The sequence below is a fragment of the Syngnathus floridae genome, chromosome 11 (assembly GCF_059516105.1).
Source record: "Syngnathus floridae isolate MCC-2025c chromosome 11, RoL_Sflo_1.0, whole genome shotgun sequence".
Lineage (NCBI taxonomy): Eukaryota > Metazoa > Chordata > Actinopteri > Syngnathiformes > Syngnathidae > Syngnathus > Syngnathus floridae.
The window spans coordinates 4,910,436-4,937,718 of record NC_142423.1 but is presented as its reverse complement, the minus strand read 5'-3'; the positions used below and the strand labels follow the sequence as shown (position 1 = coordinate 4,937,718).

At 39.0% G+C, this 27,283-nt stretch overlaps 3 protein-coding genes and 1 long non-coding RNA gene across 8 annotated transcripts in view; 2 read left to right on the top strand and 2 right to left on the bottom strand.

Annotated features, from left to right (window-relative positions):
• Positions 1 to 12,503, bottom strand: part of slc2a9l2 (solute carrier family 2 member 9, like 2) — a 28,073-nt gene extending 15,570 nt beyond the window's left edge. The window contains exons 1-8 of one of the 4 annotated variants that reach the window (XM_088389121.1): positions 12,441 to 12,503; positions 11,378 to 11,452; positions 11,000 to 11,101; positions 8,880 to 9,040; positions 7,734 to 7,858; positions 6,421 to 6,566; positions 2,092 to 2,224; positions 108 to 295 (exon numbers count right to left, since the gene is read on the bottom strand). In XM_088389121.1, coding sequence (XP_088245247.1) covers positions 108 to 295; positions 2,092 to 2,224; positions 6,421 to 6,566; positions 7,734 to 7,858; positions 8,880 to 9,040; positions 11,000 to 11,101; positions 11,378 to 11,431 — 909 coding nt within the window. In that variant the 5' untranslated portion in view covers positions 11,432 to 11,452; positions 12,441 to 12,503. The other 3 variants (XM_088389119.1, XM_088389122.1, XM_088389120.1) reach the window with 3 other exon arrangements.
• The window catches only part of LOC148390463 (uncharacterized), a 29,887-nt gene extending 13,579 nt beyond the window's left edge, over positions 1 to 16,308 (top strand). The window contains exons 2-3 of the long non-coding RNA XR_015861216.1: positions 7,645 to 7,801; positions 16,199 to 16,308. This is a non-coding gene — a long non-coding RNA (uncharacterized LOC148390463). The remainder of the gene's footprint in view (positions 1 to 7,644; positions 7,802 to 16,198) is intronic.
• Positions 15,408 to 21,156, bottom strand: wdr1 (WD repeat domain 1). Its single transcript, XM_088389118.1, has 15 exons — positions 20,992 to 21,156; positions 20,068 to 20,189; positions 19,685 to 19,775; positions 19,448 to 19,595; positions 19,089 to 19,269; positions 18,716 to 18,793; positions 18,509 to 18,589; positions 18,132 to 18,365; positions 17,814 to 17,906; positions 17,428 to 17,579; positions 17,111 to 17,198; positions 16,876 to 16,986; positions 16,449 to 16,622; positions 16,219 to 16,363; positions 15,408 to 16,142 (listed from the first exon to the last, which is right to left on the bottom strand). Exons 1-15 carry the CDS (start codon positions 21,005 to 21,007, stop codon positions 16,036 to 16,038), a joined length of 1,821 nt encoding a protein of 606 aa, XP_088245244.1. The 5' UTR covers positions 21,008 to 21,156; the 3' UTR covers positions 15,408 to 16,035.
• Positions 21,157 to 21,922: 766 nt separating this feature from the next.
• On the top strand, positions 21,923 to 27,211 carry idh3b (isocitrate dehydrogenase (NAD(+)) 3 non-catalytic subunit beta). 2 transcript variants are annotated; one of them, XM_088389124.1, is made up of 11 exons: positions 21,923 to 22,021; positions 22,601 to 22,771; positions 22,864 to 22,984; positions 23,058 to 23,118; positions 23,203 to 23,335; positions 23,498 to 23,631; positions 23,711 to 23,813; positions 24,198 to 24,344; positions 24,506 to 24,600; positions 25,197 to 25,257; positions 26,801 to 27,211. In XM_088389124.1, exons 1-11 carry the CDS (start codon positions 21,980 to 21,982, stop codon positions 26,876 to 26,878), a joined length of 1,146 nt encoding a protein of 381 aa, XP_088245250.1. In that variant the 5' UTR covers positions 21,923 to 21,979; the 3' UTR covers positions 26,879 to 27,211. The 2 variants fall into 2 exon arrangements, with proteins under 2 accessions (XP_088245250.1, XP_088245249.1); XM_088389123.1 differs by lacking the exon at positions 26,801 to 27,211 and adding an exon at positions 25,813 to 26,346.
• The last annotated feature ends 72 nt before the right edge of the window (positions 27,212 to 27,283 follow it).

Sequence of the window (27,283 nt, the reverse complement as noted above, 5' to 3'; positions counted from 1 at the left end):
AGACATTTTGAACTAAATTACTACTTAGTCATTTTGGAAAAAAAAAAATGTCAAGATGGATCATATTGTTATTAAATTTGAATGACAGAGTGAAAGGTGCATCTTACGGCATTGAGGCCACAGAGCTGATAGCTGGCCATGGTGACTATGACGGTAATTAGCTGCCAGCGAACCGCCCGACTCTTCAGAAGCTGTAACATAGAGACCGTGTGGAGATTTTCCTGAGCTCGTGCCTCAGTGTGGACCTCTTCCAATTCTAAAGAAACATCATTTTTTCCAAGGAATTTCTGAAAAGCTGATTAAAACACACACACACACACAAATAGCATTAGAATAGGTGAAATAATATTCATAAAAACCATCATAAGGTTAATTGCATGCTCACATCTTCATCTAATGACAAATTAATAACTCATTTATCTTTGGAAGTTTTTCTAAATAAAAAAAAAATGGCCACAATTTCAAATAAGACAAGGCGAGGCATTTTGTTTTATACAGCACGTTTCCTACACATAACTACATATATTTCACATAAGTATAACATTTAAAATTATTTACAAACAGGACGAAGACATTTAGATGTAAACCGCGATTAAGGGCTCTTTGAATAAATTGGGTTTAGCTCGGATTAAACTGCAATTACACTGGGGTCGACTCTACTTCTGTTGGCAGCTTATTGCAAATAAGATAGATAACAGAATTGTATGAATGTTTGAAATGTTTAATCGAGTGTGAAATATATTGCCTTGCCTTTTTGCACCTTTGTTTCCGAACTTGTCAAGTGAAATACTAGAGGGAATTTGTTGGGATGAACACAACATTTTCTTCACTTCATGTCATGAAATTAAAACCTGGCGGTGACAGGACCACAGGGTGTGTGCAGATTGAGGGCACACCCTAGTTTGGGAAACGCTTCAAACAAAATGAGAACAAAACCCGAAAAAAAAAAAAAAAAGTTTATCTCTGATCGGTACCGCGATAAAAGGAGTAAATGTAAACATCGGAAAGCACAAGAAAGGCTGCGGCCATGGAGCAACTTTTGTGTGTCTCAAAAAATGTTTATGACGTCAAAGTTATCCCGAGATATTCACCATCTACATTATCCTTTTAAAATTCTTTCAATATCAGTCTGGCCCACAAAGGCTAATGAAGGGAAGATTATTCCTGTAACCTCGGCGGTAATAACAAAGCCAATGTAATAATGGCAAGATGGTGACGTAATAAAAGGACATTGTAGGGAGGGGAAATATAATCCAAGGATATAATTTAGCAATCCGGCATGAATCATGACAAAGGAATACGCTTAAAATCAGGTTGACAAAATAATGAAAATATGTTCTTATATGTGATTATCATGGTCAATGTAAATGTAGCCAGAGCCACTGGAGATGTGACCTACTTTACTTCCCTGTGAAGGAGGAAATTTGGGGCATGTCTTTGCAGTGGCTGATTTCTTTAAAATACTTTGAGACGAGCAAAGAAAGAAAAGAAATGCCATGATAAGATTCTTTTATTTTATACAATTATCTGTAGTTTAGCCGAGTAAGTTTGGAAGTTTTAATGATGTGAAGCGCACGAAGTGACCTTGTCTATGAAATGCACTTTAAAAATGAATGCAGCAGCCCAGATTTTAAATGCAGCTGTGTCAAGGTATTTATGGATGTATTGATCAACAGTCAACCCATTACCACGCTCATTTGTGACTTTACGCCAGTGACATGGAGGCCATGTTTTTATGTCTTTACAATGTGTTGTACCACATATAATACAGTGGAATCATTTCATTTGAAAACATGTATAGAGCTAAACATTTTTTTTTTACTATTTCATATGATAAAACCCTGTGGCTGGTATGATTAAAAAATAAAATTGCAAAAGACCAGTCACTATTAATATTCAGGTTTATCACTGCAAGGTTCTGCACCACTTTTGTTTCTTTTTGTGTTTTTGTTGTTTTCAGCAGAAGGACATGATCAATATTCTATACTGTATTCTCCAGCTTTGAGACCACTCAAGGAGCAAAATGTTACCAGACTAATGGGATGTCATCAATGCAAGGCTTTGCGAGTATTGCAACGCAGTGTTAGTTACCTTTCTTGGCTGCCGCCTCATCCCTCCTCTCAATCAGTAGGTAACGAGGACTTTCTGGGAGGAAAGGCAAAATGCAGAGCTGTAGCACTGCGGGCAACGCCAGGAAGGAAAATAAGTAGTTCCACCTCGATTCCTGCAGTCACATAGCACCAAGCGATAATGGAATCAGTGTTATCAAGTTCGGTGATGTATGCTCAGGTGTGTTTGAATTACAGTTCTTGCCTATTGCGAGCAACAGTTGTTATGAAAATATAATGTGTGTGTGCGTGTGTGTGTGTCAAAGTAGCTGTCATGTTTTTTTGTTTTCCATCGCTGTGTGCTAAATGAAACACAAAATCAGTTAGTGATAAGGCCAATATAATAAATTCCAAGAATCTGACTTTTATTTGTTATTGTATGCAGTGGAAGTAGCGGCAAAGATGAATAGACAAACAAAGATAGATTTATGAGAATAGTTGAGGCAATTTACATTGTCTCAGTGCGGCATGGCCCACAATCTTTGAAATGTGCTTTAGAAGCTACATATCCATCATTCATTGGCTGTTAAATTTATAATAGTGAATATGACGCATCATATTTTCAAGGGACCATACAGATAATGTATATTTCAACATTGCGCAGGTTGTTACCCAAGCAAAATTTTCCCTCAGTATTCCATCCATCCATCCATCCATCCATCCATCCATCCATCCATCCATCCATCCATCCATCCATCCATCCATCCATCCATCCATCCATCCATCCATCCATCCATCCATCCATCCATCCATCCATCCATCCATCCATCCATCCATCCATCCATCCATCCATCCATCCATCCATCTTCTATATTCAATTCTAAATTTTATTTTTTCTACTTAATGTCTCATAATAACAGTGGGATCATAGTAATAATGGTAAATGCTGCAGTAAAGTTACAGTAAAAGGACTGTAATTAGTCTACAGCAAGGCGCTGCAGGTGTTTTTTTTATTACAGCGACAGGCTATGACTGCCATTAAATGCACCACAGGAAAATGAGAGAGATGGAGATGGAGAGACAGTCAGACAGAAATAGCGAGAACCAAAGAACATATAGCTCATATAGTGTTATTAATGTTCAACCTGGATAATTTACCTTCTTCACCTAAGTGATTACTCCTGGTCCCTTTTGACAGGTCTTTAGGGAGTGGAAGCTCAGCACCCCAATAATAACTTTGGTGTTTGGACTATTATTTATTAGTGTTATAATGTGCATTGTGATTTTTCATTGTAAGCTGAAAAGGCCCAAGACACTCGCATGTTTATCTAATGAAAATAGTGTGATTTTTTAACAAAACAAAATGATCTGTGTCCTCCTGCATTTTTTAAAATATTGTGAAAATATTAGTTATCAAGTATTTTATAAAGACATGTTTTTATGGTGATAGTAATTGGTCACCATGTTGTGACATAAGCTCAATTTAATAATGTGCTTTGTGAGGTTATTGTTGTTTTTTCCACTCTGAGTCGTCACATGCTACATGGCTGAGACTGAAGGGTGCATTGTCATGCTGTGGTTGAATGCAGGTGAGAGAAAAAAAAGGTTTTCTCTTATGGCCTCTGCTGACAGTACAAAGAAAAAGGGAACATCTGTTTAATAGCAGCTTCCCACAAATAGATGCAGGAGACAAAAACGGTTTCTGAAGTAGGTAAGCTCTAATGGAAAGGTCAGACGGAGCAGACAAGTTTACTACTGCATTTATACGCCGGTCTTCATTGCTTTGCCGAACCAAAAAGAACAAAGAAAATGTGCTCTAGCAAGAAAAGAACAACCTGGTTGAAAATCATCAGTAGCTGATCGTTAATTGAAAATCTTTAATTCAACAGCAAGCTGTGAGATGTAATTGGCTGTCACTTACTTATAGTTGTTTACAGTCTAATGCATGATGGATTACACTGTGCACTGCAGTAATTATCTGATACATGCTGGCATAAACAACCAATTGTTTTTTACATTTTTGAGTTATATTGATACTCATTAGGTCACATATCTTTTTGTCCTTCATTTATACTTTAAAAGGATTTGTACGGTTCACCTACCAGAATCAAGAAACAAATTGACAAGTCCATTAGCTCAACATTCCTTTCATGTGAGTTGATTTCTTTATTCATTTTAGTTTATTATAGTAATTACCAAGCCTGAGAAAAAATTTACATGCCGACTTGCAGACAAGGACTGTGGGGTCATCAGTGCCGTGCTCAAGGACACCTCGACAGTGCTCAAAAAGCAGACTAGCCTCCCTGCAGCAACAAAGTGAAATTTATGGGAATACTCTGACCCTCTGATCTGAAGTGAAGCCCACAGAGAGAGTCTCGGCCACCCTATAATCAATACCAATTACTGAATTAAAAAAACATTGCTTGGCCTTGGTTCAAAGTGAACTTCACAAAAGAAGACACAGTGTTATATTAACGTAAACAGAAGTGTGCAATAAAATACTATGCACCATTTCAGTGAACAAACACATCAGCAAAAATAAAAAATAGATGTATTTTCCTATTATTGTTTTTCATTCGACTAGGTAATACCAAAAAAAAATTCCGTACAAATATTTATTGAGTTTATCAAATTATTATGCATTGTTTAGTGATAGACGCATAAGATCGGTCAGTGTAGTCAAAACAAAATTCTGTTATAAACTGGGGGGCACCCCCTTTAAGGTTCGGTGAGCATTGCAGCAGCTAAAAATATACACACGTAGAGACAAATGTCATTTTGGAGTTTGTGTGACAGCCTGATGACTTACAACTGATTTATTTAGTATGTTCAAGGGATGATAACTACTGACATTTTCTATGCGCTGTAAACAACCCCCGACAGAGTGTCGTGATGAATTTTCAAAGCAACAGTATGAATGAAGCAAGGCCCATTGGCTGTGAAAGAGCCTACTTGATAAAATGACACATTCTGTGAAGTGCTTACGGTAACAGAACTCGGTAAAGGATTATCGAGATTAGAAGATTCATCCCCGCTGCTGTATTGGAATACACACGGGAGCGTGCATTGGCTAAACGTGATGGTCAGAAAGAAAGAGCATTTGTCAAAGCTTATTACTATTACATCTTTGAGTCCTAACAATAGAAGCTTTCACCAAGACCACATCAGTGTTTTGCATTTTATCACCATTGGCATTATTTGAATATGTCACTCATCATGCATCTGGTATGCACTTCTGTAAAATTACTGCCAAGCAGAGAAGCCTAAAGGGTGCCAGATAGGTCGTATGAATACATTACGTGTGGGACAGGTCACTATTCATGAATTACAAATGAATTGTGCCGTGCTCGTGTGTAAATGTCAATGCAAAGGAAGGCTGGATTTGCACTGCTTGTTTCAATCCAGATTTATTTTTTTGCAATGTAAAGGACGGGCACACAAACATGCCTAGGCTAATATTTTAAGACAGGATTTGTACTTGTTGATTGTTGTTTTCTAGTTCCGTGTTGTCCTTGCCCTGTTTGTTTGTAATTTTCATGCAATTTTCAACCATAAAACTACTATGAGCTTTCCTTTTTAATAGCTATTGATGTTATTATTATTGGCAGAACCTGAAAAAGGAACGACAGCCGTTTGTCTTTGTACTATCTGTTCTAAACATTGGCACTATTATGATTTAACCAAGCAGCACTGGCCAGCGGTGAGTGAAATAAGCCAAAGTGGCTTAACAGCTTTTACAGATCAATGCCCAAGAAGAGAAAAAAAGTTGCAGAGCAAAGCTGCTTCTGGAAAGTTTTATCAAGGGGGATGAGTACCAAACAATGTTCATCTTCTTTGAACACATGTTGTCAGAAGACATAGAGGTCATTTGGGAACAAAAAATCTGAGGAACAAAAAGTGTTAAATAGTGAGCAAATATCACAATAGTGGCCTTTGGGTTTTTCCATCCTGCTTCTTGCCCAAAGTTACTTCAAACAAGATAAGTGCTAGAAAATGGATGGAAATATGAATATGGTCTCACATTGTCCATTCGGTACTTGCCCCAGATTTCCTGCCCCACAACCCCCCTGAGGTTTTGCTTTCTTTATTCTTCTCAGGCTGCCGCATCGTAAAACAGCTAGAGCCTTCAGATGGCCTATATTTCATTGACACCTTCTCTTTATGTATTTTCTGCTCAGGAAAATGAAACTTGCAGCCATTTCCAATCATATCACACCATTCTTGAAGCAATCGATAAAATTAGTACCGGGCATTCGACTTTTTAATTCGCGCAAGATCTTGCTGTGACATCATCGACCGAACTTCGCCACACTTGAAATGATTACGATTACGATTTTGTTTGATCATATTTACATAAGAATCCATCACTCACCTGGCCCAACAGCTCGGGTAGACCCAGCACCTGACCGACAAACACTCCGAGACAGATCAGAATTGAGTTGAACTGACCGATGGAACCTCGGATATATCTTGGGGAAATTTCTCCAAGATACATTGGTAGTACGCTGAGAGCTATACCTATGAAGAAAGGAAAAAAAAAAAAACATTAAAATAATCAGAATACATTTAATAAAAATAAAAGGGCTGTTGAAAGTCTTTTTTTTGCTGAATTTGCCCCACAATCAAATCAATTTTAGAATAAATTAAGAGGTAAACTTTGTACAAATGTAAACCCTAAAGGGAAAATTTTGTCTTGCTGTCAATTGATTTATTTGTGTTAGTCCAACCAGAGAAGAGCTGTCATAATGTTTTACTTAAATGTCTGAGCTGCCTTCCAGATTTTTCATCGCAGTTGTGGCCTTTCTATTCCTTTTTTTTTTTTTACATCTTCTATAAAAATGTCAAAGGTTTTCAGCTTGAAAATTAAAATCATGTTGGATTTTCTTGCACCAACATTTAATACTCAAAATTAAATTTCCGGAGTAGCTCTAATCGCAGTTGGAGTCACTATGGTCAACTACAAAGCATTACAAGGCCAAGGTTGTTAGATGAGATATGTAAGCGGTGGATGCTTGTTAGTTTATTTTCTGGCGCAATTTTGAAAAGAAATAATTTTTTTTCCTCCTCCTTCAGATCTGTATCAGCTAAGGACACAAGAAATAAATGTTTTTATACAACATCATTGTTACGACACATTAGTGTATGTAAGACTGCAGCTTCTGATCCTCCATAAAACATGTCTAGAAGCTTAAAATGAATTGGCGACATTGTTTTAATGTCCCTATTTATTAATCAGCTCTTTCCAACATCTAATCAAAGTAGCAATTCTTCCCTATTATAGAAACTCAGTGGAGTTGATGATTGGGACTAAATGCTAATTTCATGGTCACTGCACAGCCAACAAACACAAACACACACACAGGTAATTTCAAATCACCTGCTTGATGAGACCATACGCAACAACATATACATATTTTTCACAGCTGCTTTCGCCACTGACTATATTATATCATATTGTAAGGGTGCAAAGGAGGGCAGAAGGAGAAGTTAGTTGAATATATATCGGGTCCTTCATTTCCTTGATCCAAATCAACTTGAGCTCATCCTGTAGATGTGAAAAGCTGAATTTCAATTGATTCTGCATTTACTCACGCAGGTGACACAGTAAAATGGACACAAAAAATACAGACGCCCCCAACGAGAAAAGTCATCTGTGTGGGCTGCGCCACGGAATGTTACACTTACCAGAGTCCACTCCCATGATGAATCGACCTATGATGAGCATCTCAAAGGACCGGGCCCTCTCTCCAAAGGTCAGCAGCAATGCAGCTATCACAGCAAAGATGTTATTCAGTAACAAGGTTCCTTTTCTGTTTAGAAAAAACAAACAATACAATAAATTACAATCCATTGATACAATAAATAAATAAATAAATAAATAAATAAATAAATAAATAAAGACTACAAGACTGGCATGGTATGGCTCAAAAGGTGAATGATCCGTCTTGACTATTTAGTTTATGGTTTACTTTATAGGAAAGAAGTTCTAGTAAGTTTGTAGGACTCTTAAGTTATGAAAGTTCACTACACTTAATATCTTTAGACGCATGTCTTTTTCCAAAGCTCAAGCAACACCGCCCTTGTGGCATTCATGTTTTCGCTCAAGCGGCGCAGTAGCATTTTGTCAGAGAGCGCCAACTTTGCCTAGTAAATTTAATTTAATTGGATCTGCATACAGCGTGGCCTGTAGGGGTTTCCCCCATTTGAACATTCCCCCAGAAAGTGTTTTTACCACTAATTTATGATCTCCATTGAGATAAGCTAGTCTGCTTTGAATAATTCAGGACAATACTGTATGAAAAGCGATGACCACTTGGGAACTCTTAATGAGTCAGTCGACTTGATTTATATCGTCTTCATAAGATGTTAAACACTCAACTCAATTCCTTTTAGCTTTTTTGGAAACTATTTTGCAGTGAAAAAAAATACCAGCTCAAGCAATGGTTCCAAACTGAAAATAAAGGATGAATAATATATCTCAAATCGTCAGCAATATGGATCACAGGTTTTAAGTTGAGATAGCCAAGAGCCATAGTAAAGCATCTTTATTACCCGGAATGAGTGAGAATAAATAATTGACATAAAGTTCTCTCTGAGTGACATCCTCGTCCCCTATGTATAATTGTTATTATATCATTGCCACAAAATGAATAAATTAGGGATCAGCCGATACCCTTTATTCCTTCCTGAATCTTAAATCTCATAAATGTTCCAAAATATTTAGATTTTTTTTTCAGCCTGGCCAGTGTTATGATACAAGTGGAGAAAAGAAAGCTATTAATAACACATCAAAATGGAGAAATGTATTCCAAACATACAGATTCATCTCACCTTCCCAATGTTTTTATTGGCCAAGAGACAGTAAGTGTTCCACAAAGGCCCCCAATAGCAAATATGGAGACTGTGATGGACCAAAGTAGTGTGACTGTCTCTGCTCCGGCAGGTTCATCATATCTCTCCATCCACGTCTGATTGTAAAAAGCTTTAATGTACTGAAAAGGAACAAAAAAGAAATCAACATTTAGAAAAGTGTTACCCAACATCTACTGACCCAAGGCACATCTTTTAAATTAGAAAAAAAAAAACTTTCTCGAAAAACATACAGCAGAGTGAAGATTGAATTTTCCTCAAAGAAATTGTGTGGTTCACTCACCACAATCTACTAAATCAACACTTACAAGGCTTTTGATCGGATCAAGCTTGTGACTTCTAAAATTGTGGATTTGGCCTCACTGATTCAATGAGGCGAGTGCACGTGTGTATTTTAATGCGGTGGTTGAGAATTGAAAAGCTTAGAGCTTTAGAATAACTCAAAGAAATAAGATGCAAAGCAGCTTGATTGACTGTATAAAGCGCATTTCATACACGTATTAAAAACAAATACTTGAAGGCATATACAAATAAAATAATTTAAGACATTTAAGAGCAAAGAAAACACACACAAACAAAAAAAATACTAAAACGCTAGCGATGCTTTAGAAGCTTTCAATCATAGGTATGCAGTTGTGGGGTGTTTTTACCTTGGAATTAAAAGCATTTAGAACAAAGAAGCCCATGAAATATAAAGGTTACTAACCTGACGTCACTCCATCGTTTTAATTCCTCATTAATAAACGAACAAAAAAATGCTCAAATTCAAACAACTGAATGAATTTCATATCAGGTAAATAGACTTGCATGACCCTGAGCTTTTAAAGTGACTACACTTTGGACTTTTTGGAGAATGGCAAAGTCAGAGATGTGGATTTGGCTACTTTCCCACGGGATGACCCCTTTAACTTCATTATTATACAGTAATGATCCCTGAGTGGATAGTTTGAGGCCCTGGGCAGTTTGGGGGCACCTTGACAGTGCTCACAAAGAATCTGGCATCTCCAGTCCTTTATCTTAATTTACATATTTCTCACTCATGGCAGGTCTTGGATCTGTGACTCTCTAGTCCTCAAGCCAATAACCAAAAGAGCTAAGTGACTTCGCCCGAAGTTTAAAGACTCACTGAATCTGCTTACTTCAAGAAAAGAGATGCAGGGGTCTATTTTTTTTCTTCCCTCCCGCCCCTAGTGCCATCACCATCATTTTCCTTTGACAGTTATAAAACATTTATTTCAGCTATGACCCCCATCTCCTCCTCTCACTGCATGACAATGACCTTCTGTCTCCAGAGCGTGGTAAAAATCACAGCACGTTCGGTTGGTTTAGCCGGTGGGAGCAAAGACGAGTTCCCTTGTGCCTGTTTTTGATGGAATGATGGGGAAAGAATGGCGGCGAGTAATCAAAACGTTAAATTTCATTAATCAGCTGAAGTGGGCCTGTTTCTCCCCATAGCAGCAATTCTGTAGTTGTCGTCACCTCCGTGACATCTCCATCGCTCCTTGTAATCCTCGTGGGATCAACTTGCGTGATGCTCAAAGCCAGGGAGAATTTTAGGATCAGAATTTTAGAGGGGTGCTCACTGTTTTGCTACTAGAGCACACTCGGCGGGTGGGAGTTGCACTTTTGTTGGTAAAATATAATATTTATACCGACATTCCAAACTTGTTAAAAAAAAGAAAACTCTTAAATATTGGGAGAGCTCGGATTTAATTTTACCTCCCAAAATGGTCCAGACACATCTGTGCTCCTCTACCCTTTCGTCTCATTATGGCATCCATGATTACATCTTATGGCAAGATCTTCATAATAATTCAGCGATGCCTGCTGTTTACATATTCATGAATAAAATATGTTCCGCTAGGCAGGCTGTCTACCAACAACCACCCACTTAGCCAGTCTGTAGACATAATTTAGCAAGAAACTTTTTTTTTTACTTTAGTTTTTAAATAGACTTTTTCTTTTTACTTTTTTCCTGGCGCATTAGCTAGTCACAATTATTTATTTCCAGTGTGGGAGGAAGTCAAATAAGGGTCAAGTGATTATGGTTGTGTAGCCAAGTCGAGGGCAGCTTGGCTTACCAGTGCCGGAGCATTGACGACAGAGAGGTTGTAGCCATAAAGGAAAGACGAGCCCAGGGCACCGAAGAAAGCTGCACTTAGCAGACAGCATGTGACCCGCTTCTATTGAGAAAGCACACAAATATGGAGTCATGTGAACTCAAATTGGAAGTTTTTGTGAGGACAGTCAAAATGTTGTTGATCAAACTCAAGGTTCATTGAAAAGTCAATGCACACGCTTTTAAAGCCGACCTAAGTCCATGGAGGGAAACATTCACTTTCCATAAAAATGTTTTACATGGTTTCTTATGTACATAATCTCCACGGAAACCTTTGCACCTTTCACTGCCTAAACATTATACAGCTAAGTCTTGCTTGTTTGGGATTCCATACACTAACCTTTTTGTCGCCGCGGTTCTTTTCAGGCGACTCGGCATTCTGTGGTTTATCCATTTTAGCGGTTCAGTGAATCTTCTGCTGATACAGGACACTCATATGCAGATAAGGTCCATTTCACAATCAAGATGAGGAAGTGGGAAAATCTAAAAAAGATATAGCTGGATCCTGCATATGACTTTGCTATATTACAGCACCATGCATGCTGTCACATGTTTGGGATTTATTCTTACAGAGGGAATTATGACAAATGATCTATACAACCAACATAAGATCTGCTTTAATTTGGAAGACGTCAGGATAATGCCACATAAATACATAAATCAACACAACTACGGAGAAAACATTCTAACTCCACCCAGGAAGGGCTGAGCTCGCACGTCTCAAGCTTCAGTGCAATAATTATTCTGGTTTTTTTTCTTTTGCATATTTTGCAACGATCACCAATATGACGTAAAAGACTGATTCTGCCACCAAGTGGTCATAAAAATGGAATGCAACATTTTGAATGGCAATTTAGGCATAGGTAATTATTTACTTGGAGCTTTGAGAATGACTCGCTATTTCATGATAGTTTTTTTTTTTTTCTTTTCCCCTGAGGACTTTGGAACAATTATGTTCTTGTATGTATAGTAAACGGTGGAGGCCAGTATCCAATTAAACTCTTTCCTGTTAGTTCCTTTAGTACTAAACTTCCAGAAAGTAAATTAGTTTGAGTAGATAAGCAGAGGGAAAACAATTTAGGTGATTATTCATCAAATAGCAAGTCAGTCCAATAAATAATTTAATATTTTAGAGGTATTTAAAGCTGTAAGACATTTTATGTTTAAAGCTATTTTGTTTCACAAATCAAAGCATGGGAAACACACGCACACACTTTTCTTGCTTATGGTTTAAGATCACCAAAGCAAACAAGTATTGTTGTAGTTACAATTATATTACGTTCCTCTTGTTTTGAAGTAGATTACTGCTGTACTGTGACAATTATGACAAGCAGCAAAACCAGCGCTGGCCTACCTGGATTGTATATTTTTTCTATTTCATTCTTTGCTGTGGGAATACTCACCCATGTGTATATCCAATGCGTGCGGAAGGTTCACTGACTTGCTCACTGTGTGTAATAAGAACTGCACCAAAAGCTCACCAATTATTAACTTGCACGGGTATTTCTGGGGGTATGTCTCGGTATCTCGTGTTACCCAGGAAACATCGAATGGCTCGATTGTATCTATAACAGCTTTTGTCCACTCATATAAAGACGGAATTATATTGATCATGATATATAAACACTATTAGATATTGACATAAAATAGAGTCCAAATGTACAGTATTTATTGCCAAGATCAAATACATAACTTTATGGGCTTATAGAGAGATAAGTTATCATATCATGTTTACAGCACGTGACGAAACAGAGCTGATCCGAGATATAGCAGTAAATGCTTTCCATCTGGGAAGCAGATGTGGGGAAAAACTTAAGAGGGTAAAATGTTGGTTTTTTTTCCCCTCTGTTGTGTTTCCCCCAAACACTGCCAGTTATTTTTAAATGATGACATCATGTTGTTGTCTCCAAAAGCATAAACGTAACCTTTGTGCTTTTGGCGGCAAAAACACTGATGAGTTGATACCCACGTGAGTTGACGAGTCGATCTTAAAAGAGCAGAGCTGAGTATTCACGGAACAAAATGGCAACTTCTCTCCGGTCCAGTGTAAAAGAAATTCCTGCTCGACAGAGGGTGCAGCTATCAAGGACACACAGTAGCGGTTTTCATGGCCAAAAAAGTTCTCTCCTCGGGCGCTTTTCTCCCGTCAACGACTGTTTTATCCTCACGTGGTATTTTACCGTGCCTACAGTATGGAACAAATCTAGGAGCAATGTTTAAAACGCATGGAAGGCAACCATAAAGATGTGGCAAATATGACATGTCATAAAAAGTAGCTCACCGCATGTGGCTGCAAATCTCAACAAAAATAAACGACCTGCTCTGTGAGCAGATACTCACTATGAAGAAGTAATGGAACTCGGACTTTTTGGGTCGTCGCCCCTGAGAGTCATCCTTTCTCAAGCTCGGAGCCTAGGTAACACGTGTATTAGATTTCCCCTTGTGCGTAAAAGCAGTGGGAAAACAGTTGGACTCCACCACAGGGTGCTAAAGAAAACATCTAAACAATGTTTGCTGTCTTTAGGCAATCCTGTCGTCTGGAGATTATACTTGTTTTATTTTTCTTACAAAATACGAGGCCTTGCCCTGAAACAGGAGGTTTTTCTGCCCATTGCCTATCTATCCTTTGATAACATTATCGAGGCAAAGGTTCATCCAATCAAACTGTTGGGTTAAAGAAATATAGTCGTAGATTATATTATGTCATCAGATGAGGTGTAAAAACACCTATCTTTCATGGTCAGAGCTTTGTGATAACCCTGACCCACATTTTAGACAAGCATAATAAATTTGCTATCTTTATCACACTTTATCAAGTTAATTAACACTCACCAGATTCTTTAGCTTGAAGATTCCTCCGCCAGAGAAACTGCAGCTAAGCCACTAGGGAAAGAATAATCACATGAGAATCAGTAGGCTGATTCAATTAGCTTGCAAAATAGGAAGAAGGAAGACACGGAATTGCTACCCTCCTCGGACAGATGGCTCAATGAGTGTCAAGTTTTTGGCTAAAATGTGGCTTAGTAGCATGCGATGTTTTTATCGGCAGTATTGTTTTCTGTTACTGCTTTTGTTTACTTTTTGCTGTCTGCCAATCGACAATTTCTTAAATCAGATTGATGAGTGGAATAGATCATGTGAGCTAAAAATAAATATGTATAATTGAAATAATCCTATCTGTACTGTTGGATTCGGTCCACAATTATCCAACTCACTGCGTGCTAGTTTTATTTCTTTAGTTTTTAGGACAAAAATAAGACACCGAAACAAAAATTTGATTTACACGGGTTGGTTAAGTTCAATCACGATTCCGACTTGTGATCAAGCTACATTTACCAATTTCATTAATACTTAATTTGTTTAATGTTTCCTGACAATTTTTGTCTATTTTCCATGCCAAGGTTTTACTCACCACATACCACGCTTTTGTTTATTCTTTTCATATTCCATGCAGTTGCTTACTTTCGTCACATTCTCAGTTAATCATGCTTCCAACCATATATTTTCTTTGTTAGGCAAAACATTTCCCTCTGTCCAGAACATTCTCCAATAATATGCTTGACCCCTTCTTCCTTGGTCATGACTTCTCTCCCCTCTCTGCTGCCCCTGATTACTGCCATCATCCATTCTTCCCTCACCTCTGGCTCTGTCCCTTTATCTTTCAAATCTGCTGCTGTTACACCAACTCTTAAGAAACCCGGCTCAGACCCCAACATCCTCAGTAACCTTTGCCCCATCCCCAACCTGCCATTTCTCTCCAAAATTCTCATTGTTGCATCACAGATCCACACTCACCTCTCGAATAATAATTTATATGAACAGTTCCAATCCGGTTTCCGCCCTTATCACAGAACAGAAACAGCCCTCATTAAAATTCACAAATGATCTCCTCATTGCATCGTTCTCATTCTCCTTTATTTAAGCGCATTTTTCACTCCATTCTTCTTGACTGACTAGCTTCTATTGGACTGTCAGACACACCCTGCACTGGTTCCACTCATATCTCTCCGGCCGCTCTCAATTTATCCAATTAAAATCTTTCACATCTCATCCCTCCCCCCTGTCCTCTGGTGTTCCCCAGGGCTCTGTCCTTGGTCCAATCTTATTTATCATTTACCTCCTCTCACTTGGTTTGATTTTCCGAAAACATATCAACATTCACTGCTACGCGGACGACACCCAGCTCTACGTCTCCTCCGAACCCCCTTCCACTCTTGGTCAGTGCGATTGATTTGACAATGATTCCATGTTACTGTACATTTGAGGGAACCTTGTCCTTCAATCAGTTTTAACCTCTAAAATCATGTTGTGAAATAATTTAGGATGTCAATTTAGTTTAAATCAGAGTCAATGTTGCACAATACAATGAATCAGAGAGAAAATGCAAAATTGTTTTATTTCCAGCAATATTATTAACAAATGCATAGACAAAACATGAAAATAATGAGACAAGTGGAACTCAAAAGATATAACAAAAGATCCTTGAATGAATGGATTTAATGATTGTTTTCAGTTGCTATAATTGCTCCCTAGTCCAAGTAGATCTATGAAAAGCAAAGTTTTAGCCAAGAAAGCAAAAAGCTGCACCCACTCACTGCTCCATCCCCTTTTAAAGAAAATGTGACATGAGGGCTTCTCATTTCAGAAAAGCAACCAAAAGATTCTAATGTCTTTTAAACACATTATTAGTGTTAAAACAACACTTTCGGTGCATCCATCAATTGAGGATGCATTGAGCCCAACGACTATTATTATGGAATGTTGAGCAGTGTGCACACAATTATTAATGAGATGCCTAAAAGACTCTCTGGATGTTGCACTTATTTGCAAAAAGAAAAAAATATTTTGCCTAATTTATTTATTTTTTTGTTTACACCATAACCATTTTCAATTCTGATGTTTACAGACAGCAAAAGACACCATTTAGATTGGGGGGAGGTGATTGAACTCGACAGTAGTCCTTGTTCCTGGGGATGTGGATGTTGGTCAGCATCCATCTCAGTATTTAATAGTCCACTGCTTGACACTGGCATCGTGAGAAGTGGTGACCAGAGTATTTGCGTCGATCCAAGACAAGCCGCTGACATGGTGCAACTTGTGACAATCTGCAGACATACAAAAAAAATAAAAATAATGCTATTTTCATCTTTTTTTTTTCCAGTTACAAACAGGAGGACCTACCTGGCAGCTTGACCCGCTTGTCTTCATCACCAATTGTCCAGATATAAACCATCATATCCATCCCACCAGTGGCAAAGTGCTCATTATCAGGTGCCCAGGCTAAGCTAACTGGTTTTGCATGGTGTCCATAAAACTCATTTTTGACCTTGAACAAAATAGCAGGGAGAGGGCAGGGGTTAGCTTTGAAATCTATGGATGATAATTGATTTAAAAAAAAAAACTATAATTACCGAGTAGCCATCTGCCACACTGAAGGCTGTGGCCACCCTCTTGTCATCTATGACTGCCAAATAGGCTCCATTATCAGAGTAACCCATATCTGTAATGGCACCTTTAACCGCGATGATTTTTCCCTCATCCTTTAGAGTATTGCCTTGCACCGAGTACAGACGAATTGTCCCATCCTGCGGAAAAGAAGAGGGAGAGTAAAGGTGAGTCCTCTTTACCAGGAGCAATTAAGACGTGACAGGAAGCTGTTCACATGCAGTGCTTTTGCTTCCTGGACACATACACCAAAGCCCATTTGTGCAACCAAGCAGCTCAGAACAGCCATTAGCCAAACCACCAGCTGTCTTGTTTCGTCACTTCAGGCTGGATAAATGAACCGCTCTGGCGAGTCTGCTATTTGTGACTGGCAATTCTTAGATGTTCACTTACTGTCCCCCCTACAGCAGCAGTGTTCCCTGCTGGATTGAGAACTCCAACTTCGGGTTCGTAGTCAAGGTTTTCCAGTGTGAAGACATTTCGCTTGTCCTTCTGTAAGACTACCTGGAAAAAGCAACAAAGTTTGATGGATTTGTTCATTTCGAGTCTAACATTAAATTCTAATGTACAGACTTGCATTAAAATGGTGTATTTAGAGTCCGTAATTAAGCTCAAGCAGAGAGATTACCTGGCCGATGCACACAACCAGTGTTAGGCCCCCGGCAGCTGCTGAGATGCTTTTTGGCTGGGAATCCATTTTCACCACAGCAGATGCACTAGAAATACATACCGCTGCTTATTTATATTATTCAAACAAACAATTTACAATCATTATAGACTCCTCTTAACTACTTTTAACACCCCAGTCTAGCAGTCATGAAATATGTCCAATGCAATAAACCCAGTGAAAGGATTAAAAAAAAAAACAGTGACTGCATCTGTTAACAATGTAAAATTGCTTACAGATGCACATGCAATGAATGCTTATTTGATAAACGTGCCTACCTGTAATCTTTCTTGTTGATGCTTGTGTAGCGCGCCGTGTCATCCATACTGCACGTCACCACTTCATCAGCAACATTGACAACCATTTTGCTCACCTGGTTGCTGTGGCCCTTTCCTGAGAAACAATCATTCTCCCCAGTTTCTGCATCCCAGTAATGTGAGACGAAGGTTAAGTGAAAATGATAGCAGAAATGTTACTGGGAGGAAAAAAACTGTTTGTTGTGTTTTGTGGCACTAATGGCAACATTTTATTTAAAATTACATGCATCATGTGTATTCTGACATCTATTTTTCCATTTTTTATTCAAATTTAGTGCCATGACATTTTAAATTTTCACCAAAAGTGAATGCATCTAAGCTGTGGAAATGTGCATTTGGTTGAGAAGGATATTGATGTGCCCATCATGACTTCCTGTGTAGATGTACGGTCGTCCATCACTTCTGTGAATCGTCACACACTGGATGGACTTAGTGTGGCCCTGTAGGAAGAACACGTGGATCAGCCATATGGAGAAATAGCACTCCGTAATAGTTTGAGCTCACAAGAGCAAAACAATAAACTGGCCAGATGGCGGCTTGTGTCTCAAAAAATAAATAAAATCATAAATTAGGTCACTGATATGTCAAGGAACCAATGTATTAGAAAATTCTCTATAGTGAAACAGAAGGTAAATCGCAAAAAGTTAAAATTCTATTGGGCTGACCTTGATGGTACGTATAGGTCGGTCAGGATTGTTCTTGTCCAAGTAGTTAATGTAGCCTGACAGGGAGATGCTGAGGAGATGCTCGTTCTGCCACAGACAACCCAGCTGCTGATCCGCTACCTCAGAGCCCATGTTGAAGGTGGTGACCGCCGTACCGGCGCCGACATCCCAGAGCTTGACAGTCTTGTCCCCCGAGGCAGAAATCAGCTGGGAGCTGTCTGGGCTCCAACTTATCTAAGACACAAAAGGGAACGGGGGGGGGGGTTGTTTTTCAACATACTCATGCGGTAGCTCATCAAACATACCTAGCATACATATTTAATACAGTAATCAAAGTTAAAATGGGCATCCTAAAAGTGAAAATGTGTCGAACTTACAGCATATATTCCTCCTTTATGAGCCCTTTCTCCTCCCAGGCCACGGACATGCTCACCAGTAGCTCCATCAAAGAGTAAGATCTGAGGAAAAGAAATTGATTGGAATGAAATAAATGCTATTTGTTACTTTGAGCTAAATCTTGTATTTGAATAATACATAACACTTTTCTTCAGGTTTTGAGAATATCTCATCGCCTTATTGCCTACCTGGCCGTCGGCACTAGCTGTGGCGAAGCAACTTCCATCAGGAGCGAACCGAACACAGTTGACAAACTGGGTGTGGTCCTATCAGCGGGACACATGTCAAGCAAAACATTTCTTGTCATGTATTGATGTTGCATTTTCCAGATATATTTCAGTTTCCATAATTGACAAGATGAAAAAGATGAATTATTAGAAACAATTCTAGGTATGATTTAGTGGCAGGGGTCAATGCCACAATTCACTTCAGGTTAGAATACAAATAACCATGGAATTTTTGTTGAGAATTCAAAAAAGACTTAGCAGTCATTGACTAACTTACTAGGAAATGTGAAATCAATACAAATACTTTAAGAGAAACAAAAAGATCTTTACTCACACGTATTGCGAACTTGAACTTGAAGGGAGGCCCCTCGGAAAAAGAAGCAGAGGTATCATCGCTACCAGTGATCATTCGATAGGGACGTTTCTGACGAATGTCTACGCTGTTGATTAATTTGGAGTGGCCAGAAACACTTCCTACTGAAGAACCAGTGTCCCACAGAAACACAGACCCGAACCTTTAGAAAGAATGCAAACACAGGTTTGGTTTGTGTAAATCAGTTATTTCGAAATTGTGGTGCTAAGACCAACTGCCTGAAATACAAAGTGTAAAGCAAGAAAAATAACAGCTTGCACGAGATGGTGGTTAAAGATACACTTCACCAGTTCATCTAAAAAGGAAGGACAGATGCTTACTTCTCTCGTCCGTCCCCAACAACAGCAAGCCTCTTGCTGTCCTCTGTCCATGCGATGTCCTTGACCTTGCCCGATAATGGGGTGTATTCGTACTTGAGAAGGTGCTCCTTCTGCGTGGTGTCCCAGATACGGATCTTTCCTGATATATCTAACACGAATGTTATAATTTATAGTGAGTTTATTGTGGTAATGCATAAAAATGGTCACTGAGTGCAGTATTTCAAACAGACTTGTTACCTCCAGATGCGATGTAGAATCCACTGGGGGCGTACTTAGCAACAGAAACGGAATGGGCGTGTTCTGTGTAAATGTCTGCTATGGCTGGGTTCTTCAAAAGAAAAACAAAACAAAACAAGATATCAGTTAGTTGGTAGCTACCTGTTGATTGTTTGTTTGTTTGTTTGTTTTCCTTGCATTGCAATGGCATCTAATGTAATGCCCATTTTAGATGTAAGGTAAAATGGTAGGAGACTTTTTATGATGATTCGCTTAAAAGGTCAGAAAGTGGATTAAGACATACTGAAATTCTAGATTTCCTGACATGACAAGCAGGTTACACATGCATGGTATACATCAACGACAACGTTTATCAAAACAAATGTGTAATTTTAAATACCTACATGAATGTTCCGGATGATGACACACTTCCCGTTGGTATAGAGGAAATTGTTGCCTTTGGGATCACCACTAATCACTTTGGCAACTCCCCTTTCCATCTGCGGCAGACTGGCAAAAACTTTTGCTGAAAGTAGACATGACAGGGAGACATTGCTTGATGATAATAATAATAATAACAGTAATAATAATAGTAGTAGTCGTGTCATCATCATCATTATTGTTTGTGTGAGAAAAGTTAATTCTTACTGTTACTTATGATTATTGATGCGACTTTTTTGAATGAAAATGGGTGCCTCGGCTGATTAAAGGATGGTGAAACTGATCTTGAACAGTGTTCAAGCATGTTTGGGAAGAAAAAAAAAAAAAAAAAACGGCACGAGTTGGTTTCGGCATGCCAAATATTGCAGTCATGTAGATGTGTTAGTTTTCACCAGCTTAAGAAACCAGAAGCAATGCATTTAATCTGCACGACAGCTTCCGCAACTGTATTTGTTTAGGGGTTGTCGGTTTTTTTTTTTTAGTTTATTTATTTTTTAATAGTTAAATCATTAACCACTCCATAGGTAGGGTTTCCCGGAGGAGGGATTGTGTTCAAGCTTGTTAAGGCATGTCATAACAATGAGTGAGCACAATAACACAGTATGCCGTGCCAGTACGCCAGCTAAATGACAGAAGTTTGAAGACGCCAAACTACTCTAACTGGATCAATTAATCATGATAATAATAATCACACACACAGTCGGCCACAAGAGTGTTGCATGTGTCAGGATCATGAGGGAGGAAGTGTCAAAATCATCAATTCGTCTGCGGGTGAGGCTAGCTAGTTAGCTTCGTGCTAACCGAATGACTGGATTGAGCGAAACCAGACAAATGAAGACCTTAGTTAGATTTCTTTTTTACCCTGGCAACTCAACATGCATACTCACTCAGTTCGTACGACATAGTTGCTGTTGATCACTTGCTTTTCTTAATATCAATGAATTAGTGGAGCCAGTAGGCTGAGCACTCCCTGAACCCACAAACCCGGAAGCAGGTAGCGCCCTCACGTCGCTTGCCTTTGACCATATATGGTAAACTCACATACCACGCTGTCACTGTCATCCACTGAACACGCACATTTAGAGGAATTATTTGACCCCGAATTTGACTTCACAGGCTCTGGGATATAAGCCCCGCCCACACAAATAGAGAAATCAGAGAATCGCCAATTATTTTGCCATCCAAATAAGATTTATTTTTTCAACCTGTTCAATAGAACTGTATTTTAGATTATAATTATATTGATATTCAACTGGTGCCCTCATTGAAAAAGCGATCAGTGACGTCATTAAGAAGCTGGGAGTCCCCTAAACAGAAATCAGTGTTGCACAGTATCTTCACTTACATAGATGACCACATAATGACTGATTCTGTTTTACCCTTCCACATAGTGACTGTAGAATCATCATGTGTTCCAACAGTTAGTGTCACTGGACTGAAATAGGACTGGGAACCCCCTGACCTATTTAGGATGAGCCCATGTCTACTGATGACACTGCATGCATCTATAATATCAACAGAAAAAAGGTGCCATTACTAAACAGGGAAATGTGAGATGTCCTAAGCAACTCTGACGGATGCATCTAGTCTCAAGATGCTTTATATATGTAGATTTCTCAAGCAGTGTTTTAAATGTTGCAATGCTTTGCTGTGGGGTTTTAACCATTTCGTTGGATTAGTGTTGTATTGAGTCAAAGTGCAGGTGGAAACAACCTATTTTTTCCCTCATCTTAGCAAATTCACAGCAAATAAATAAAATAACCCACAGTTCTTCTTCCCTGTAAATGGGGCGTTTCCTGTCTCGCTTTGCACCTTTACCACTGGGTAGCGCTGTAAGGAGGGCTTTCTCTAATCTACGAAGAAGAGACAGTGACCATGGCGGCTGTCATGAGAAGCGGATTGGTAACATTGATCAAGGTGAGTCCTAAAATGTATATTAGCAGATTTATTTCATATCAGTACACCGGGAGTATAAGACATACTGTCGAAAGTGTGTATTGTTTTATTAATGATCACCATAGTTTATTGCCGGTGTCCCATACGGGTTTGCGCTAACCTTTTTCCTGTTACTAGCAACACACCTGCTTTAGCAACTCTGTTGTGGCTTCCTTGCTCCTTAGCTGATGTATCGACTTTTGACAATCCATCCACATTTCAATTCAACTGTATTTATAGAACAATTAAAAACAACCACCGCTGCACACAAAGTGCTGTACGGAAAGCAAAAATAACTCGTACAACAAACAGTGCTCGTCACATACAATGACACTAATAGGTCTATTGTCTGTTTTTTTTCTTGGGTCTAACTATACTACTAAATATAAATTATCCAAATGATTTAATTACAATAAAAGTAAATAAGCAATAAAAATTCCTCATTCACTTGTCATATTTAATATGCATGTATTTTTGATGCTCTCAGCTACATTCCTACTAACCTTGGTATTTATTATGATATCATCCAATCTTCACTGTGTCCTTTTTTTCTGTTTTCAGGGTCTGAGCGGCCCTCAGTGGCCGCAGCTCGCATGTCGACCCTTGAGCATATCTGCTTGCCTACGTTCCGAAGCGCCACTGGCTCGTGCCGATGCAACTTTTAAGGTCACAATGGTTCCAGGGGATGGTGTTGGACCTGAGCTGATGTCTGCAGTCAAGGATGTGTTCAAAGTATTTTCCCCAATGACTCGAATCAGTTGATAATAATTGTATCCTCTACCACCTGCTTTGCTCACACTTTTCTTCCATTTGCTCCACCGCAGGCAGGAGATGTCCCTGTGGAATTTGAGGAGTTCCATTTGAGTGAAGTACAAAACATGGCTAGCGAGGAGAAACTGGACCAAGTGTTGACCTCTATGAAGAGCAACAGAGTAGCAATTAAAGGTATTACTCATTGATTAGTCTTAAGTGAGATTTGGTTATGAAGGAAGACAAAAAGATCATGAATGTTTTTCAGGAAAGATCCACACACCCATGGAATTCAAAGGGGAGTTGGCTTCATATGAAATGAGGCTGAGGTTAGACAATACTTTCTTGGTGTTATTATGATTCACTTTTTTGATTGGGGGAGAAAAAAAGCCACCGCCGTGTTCTTTATTCAGACGCAAACTGGACCTGTTTGCCAACGTGGTTCACGTGAATAGCTTGCCGGGCTACACCACGCGCCACAACAATTTGGACCTCGTAATCATCCGAGAACAGACAGAAGGAGAGTACAGCTCCTTAGAGCATGAGGTAAACATGAGTAAAATCACATATAATTTGTGAAACTTGTAATGTCAGATGTTGTGTATCGAAATGGTAGCCCCAAATCACGACTTAAGAAATTCTTCTCTGGTAATAAAATGTTGATGAGCCTTGACGTGGTTGTTTATGAGAAATTTTCTTGCTTTGCAGAGTGTAACTGGTGTGATTGAATGTCTGAAAATCATCACCAGAGAGAAGTCGAGGCGCATCGCCAAGTTTGCTTTTGATTATGCCACCAAGAAGGGGCGAAACAAAGTCACGGCTGTTCACAAGGCCAATATCATGTGAGAAAATATTAAATATTGTTTGGAACTGTATCCTTCGACTCCTTACCCTTGCCCTAATTTCTGTGTCCAATTACAGGAAATTAGGTGATGGCCTTTTTCTGCAGAGCTGTGCCGAAGTGGCACAGCTGTACCCCAAAATCAAATATGACACCATAATCATCGATAACTGCTGCATGCAGGTAATTATACATTTTATTTTTAATTTCAATTTAATAATGATTTGATTGTGTTTACACTGTTTAAATTCCTGAATGCTTGATATCTATGACATTCACACCAAGTAACTGTCTAACAATATAACATCTATCAAACTACGGTATTTGTCAATATGTATTTGACAACCTAGATTTATGTATATTTCATCTAAAAGTTTGGCTTTTTTTTTACTTTAACCTTGGTTATACACCTTTCCCGTAGGTGTTATGTCTTACATTACATTTCTTAGCTAAGGATCATCAATTCAAAATTAAAGTCAGTTGAATCTTCATCAGCCACTAATGTTTTTGTTCTTTCACTTTGCTCACCTACTTAGTTTTGTTGTTGCTTTGTTTCCCCTGCTGCAGCTGGTCCAGAACCCATACCAGTTTGATGTGCTGGTAATGCCCAATTTGTATGGAAACATAATCGATAACCTGGCAGCGGGACTGGTGGGAGGGGCGGGTGTCGTTCCGGGCGAAAGCTACAGTGCAGAATATGCAGTCTTTGAAACGGTAGGAATCTTTCCCTTTCTGATTTACTTAACATTTTTTTGCTGGTTGCTCCCTTGTCGTATGTATTGACAGTTTATCCGTGCGTGACAGACACCCTAAATCCTTTTTTTTTTTTTTTTTTTTTTTTTTTTTTTTTTTAAATCTTCCGTGTTCTCTTGTAGGGTGCGCGCCATCCCTTTGCACAAGCAGTAGGCAGGAACATCGCCAACCCCACAGCCATGCTGCTGAGTTCTGCCAACATGCTCCATCACCTCAAGTAAGTGAACTTCGGCAATCATAAGTAACGTTTCCCAAATCTCAATAACCCGTGTCATTGTTTCACAAAAATATTCAGTGCTGTAAAGAGATATTTTCCCCCTGTCTTGAATAAAGAACTTTTGTCATTCTTGAATGCTTCATATGATCAAAACAGTTTTATTATCCTAAGTTGTACTTGTGTCGCGATCCTTCACAGCAATAGCTGAAATCAAGGACTTGTGATGACTGCCGACGAATCTTTCGCATAACATTGAAGGAATTTTGGCTCACATTTTTTTTTTTTTTTTGCAGAATTGTTTGTTATAGCGGAGCATTTTCAAGCACAAATTTAAGGTCAATACCACAGCACCTCAATTGACTTTGCCTCTCTGCCGCTCAAAAACCTGAATTTGTTTTTTTGAAGCCATTCAGAGTTGAGTCATAGCCCAATAGCACTTGAGAACACACAAACTGAGGGCAGCACAGCAAAGCAGCCAAAAACTCCCCAGAATATTCCTGCAAATATATATATATATATTTTTGATTAGTACTGTTTTTTGTTTTTGTGTAGCAATATTGTCATCTTATCATTGTTACCACACGTTTGTGTTGCAGTCTGGATTATCATTCCCAAATGGTGTCAGATGCTGTCAAAAGGGTCATCAAACAGGGCAAGGTGAGTGTGCATGAGCTTACATCCTATCTCTTGAAGTGCCCACCACTCCCCACATCCTCAGAATGTGGTAACACAATGCATGATCGCAACATAACACTAACATACACTGGTTGTGAAAATGTCAATTCAGCCGACACCAATGCTGCTGGATGGCTATGTGGCCTTGTGTTCAACATTCTTGCAGTGTGTCACCCACAACGTTCTGATAACTGGGAATATCTTGCATTTCTTTTGTTCAACCTTTTGGACTTGGTCTCTTTCTCTTCTTGAGATGGCTCATAGTGGCCTGTGCCACAACATTTCTAACATTCACAAATGGCCCAGCTTTTGTTCGCCAGATGGCATCTTGGAAACATTCGGACTTTCAGATCTTGTCGCTTGTCGAAAGGAGTTGGCAGAAGGTGTGTGTGTTTGTCACGGAATGGCAATGAAAGCCTCACAGAGTTAATCAGAGCTACTAACTGCAGGAACCCAACGCAACAGCGTCGCCTTCCCCTTGCCTTTTACCCACACATTCCTTAACCCTCTCTGTATGTGTGTGTCTGCATGTCCCAGGTACGGACACGAGACCTCGGCGGTTACTGTACAACAGGCGACTTTGTGCGTGCTGTTTTGGAAAACCTGCGATACAGACCTATTTAGATGTGTTCTCCCATATACGCACACGTCTTCATGATGATCTTTTCTATGGACACTCCGACATTGACATGTCATGAAATGGTTATTTAGTATTTGTCACCTTGACGAAATGGCACTTGGAAAGATTTTCTACCACTGGGTTTACCAATCCTGTTAATGGGTTATTACAACCCAACAATGGTCATGGGCCCGCTGCTCAACAAGGTATACACTAACCGTGTCATTTGCGAAGCTGTACCGGCACGCTCCACAAATGCCGTTTAATGCTTCGCCCGAACCCAGAATATTCTAAATCACTTTATACTCTTTATCTTTGGCTGCTCTTACTTTAAGCTTTTTTTTTTTGCCACAACACTGTCAGAGAATGTTCATGTTTATTACTGGAATTTAGCTAAAAGTTTTTTACCTGTACAATTTGGTCAAACAAATAAAAACAACTAAAGACACACACCCTTTTAAGTTGTTCTGCTCTTATTTGTTTTCTAAGCATGTTAAGAGATAAAATCACCAGTGGAGCAGAGCAGACCAGACCATCTCCACATATATTTGTAGAACTGTATTGTTTCTTTCTCTGCTGAAATTTGAATGATTTTCACTTTACTTTAAGGAGCAGTTTGTCAATGCCAATTTTAATGATATAATGCTAGATTTTAATACATTTCTGAACAGTGCATACACTCACAAGCCACATCACTCAAGTTGCCACCATATATACAACTGACTTGATCACAATAGTTTATGCTGTTGTACATAGACTTTCTATTGAGTGTATATTGCAAGCTATATCTGCTGTGGTGTTGTTTTGAAATGCACTCAAGCATGCTGGCTTTAATACCGCTTGTAGACATGTGCTGCTGCAGCTGTGCATACATAAAGTAACACACTGTTCTTATGCTTGCAACAGGTGCGCACTGGAGACCTGGGTGGTTATGCTACGAGTGACGAGTTCACCCGAGCTGTCATCGCTAACCTGACTGCCTAATCGCATAATCATTTGCAACTCTCAGCTGCAAAGGCAGACACGGGCTTACTCATTTGCTTCCTGCGGACCTCGTCTCTCCACTGGTCCTGCTCACACTTAAAACCATGATAAGACACCAAAACGCACAACTGTAATATCTAAAAAGTCTTCATTTTTATTTTGAGTATGATATATATTTAGGCTTTACTTGCAGTAATTCCTACTTGAATGTCCCAAATGTGGACAGCAGTAAATGTCTTACCATTTCAGATTATTTATTACATCAATTAATTAAGGTATAGTGCCTCTATTTATAGTGAGATATGAATAATAAAATGGGTGCGACATGACAAATTGTCTCAAAATCCTTTTTTTTATTAATTATTAGAAGAAACACACCCCTTTACAGTATCCCATTCCCAAAGC

Bases quoted from the DNA above. Each gene is read 5' to 3' on its own strand.
- wdr1 (XM_088389118.1), bottom strand. The intron at 17,199-17,427 runs GTAGGCACGTTT...ATGTATTTCTAG, and splicing joins ATCAACAAGAAAGATTACAG to TGCATCTGCTGTGGTGAAAA. The intron at 16,987-17,110 runs GTAATCTCTCTG...TGCTTTTTCCAG, and splicing joins TGGTTGTGTGCATCGGCCAG to GTAGTCTTACAGAAGGACAA.
- idh3b (XM_088389123.1), top strand. From the start codon at position 21,980: ATGGCGGCTGTCATGAGAAGCGGATTGGTAACATTGATCAAG. The intron at 24,345-24,505 runs GTAGGAATCTTT...GTTCTCTTGTAG, and splicing joins AATATGCAGTCTTTGAAACG to GGTGCGCGCCATCCCTTTGC. The intron at 25,258-25,812 runs GTGAGTGTGCAT...TGCATGTCCCAG, and splicing joins GGGTCATCAAACAGGGCAAG to GTACGGACACGAGACCTCGG.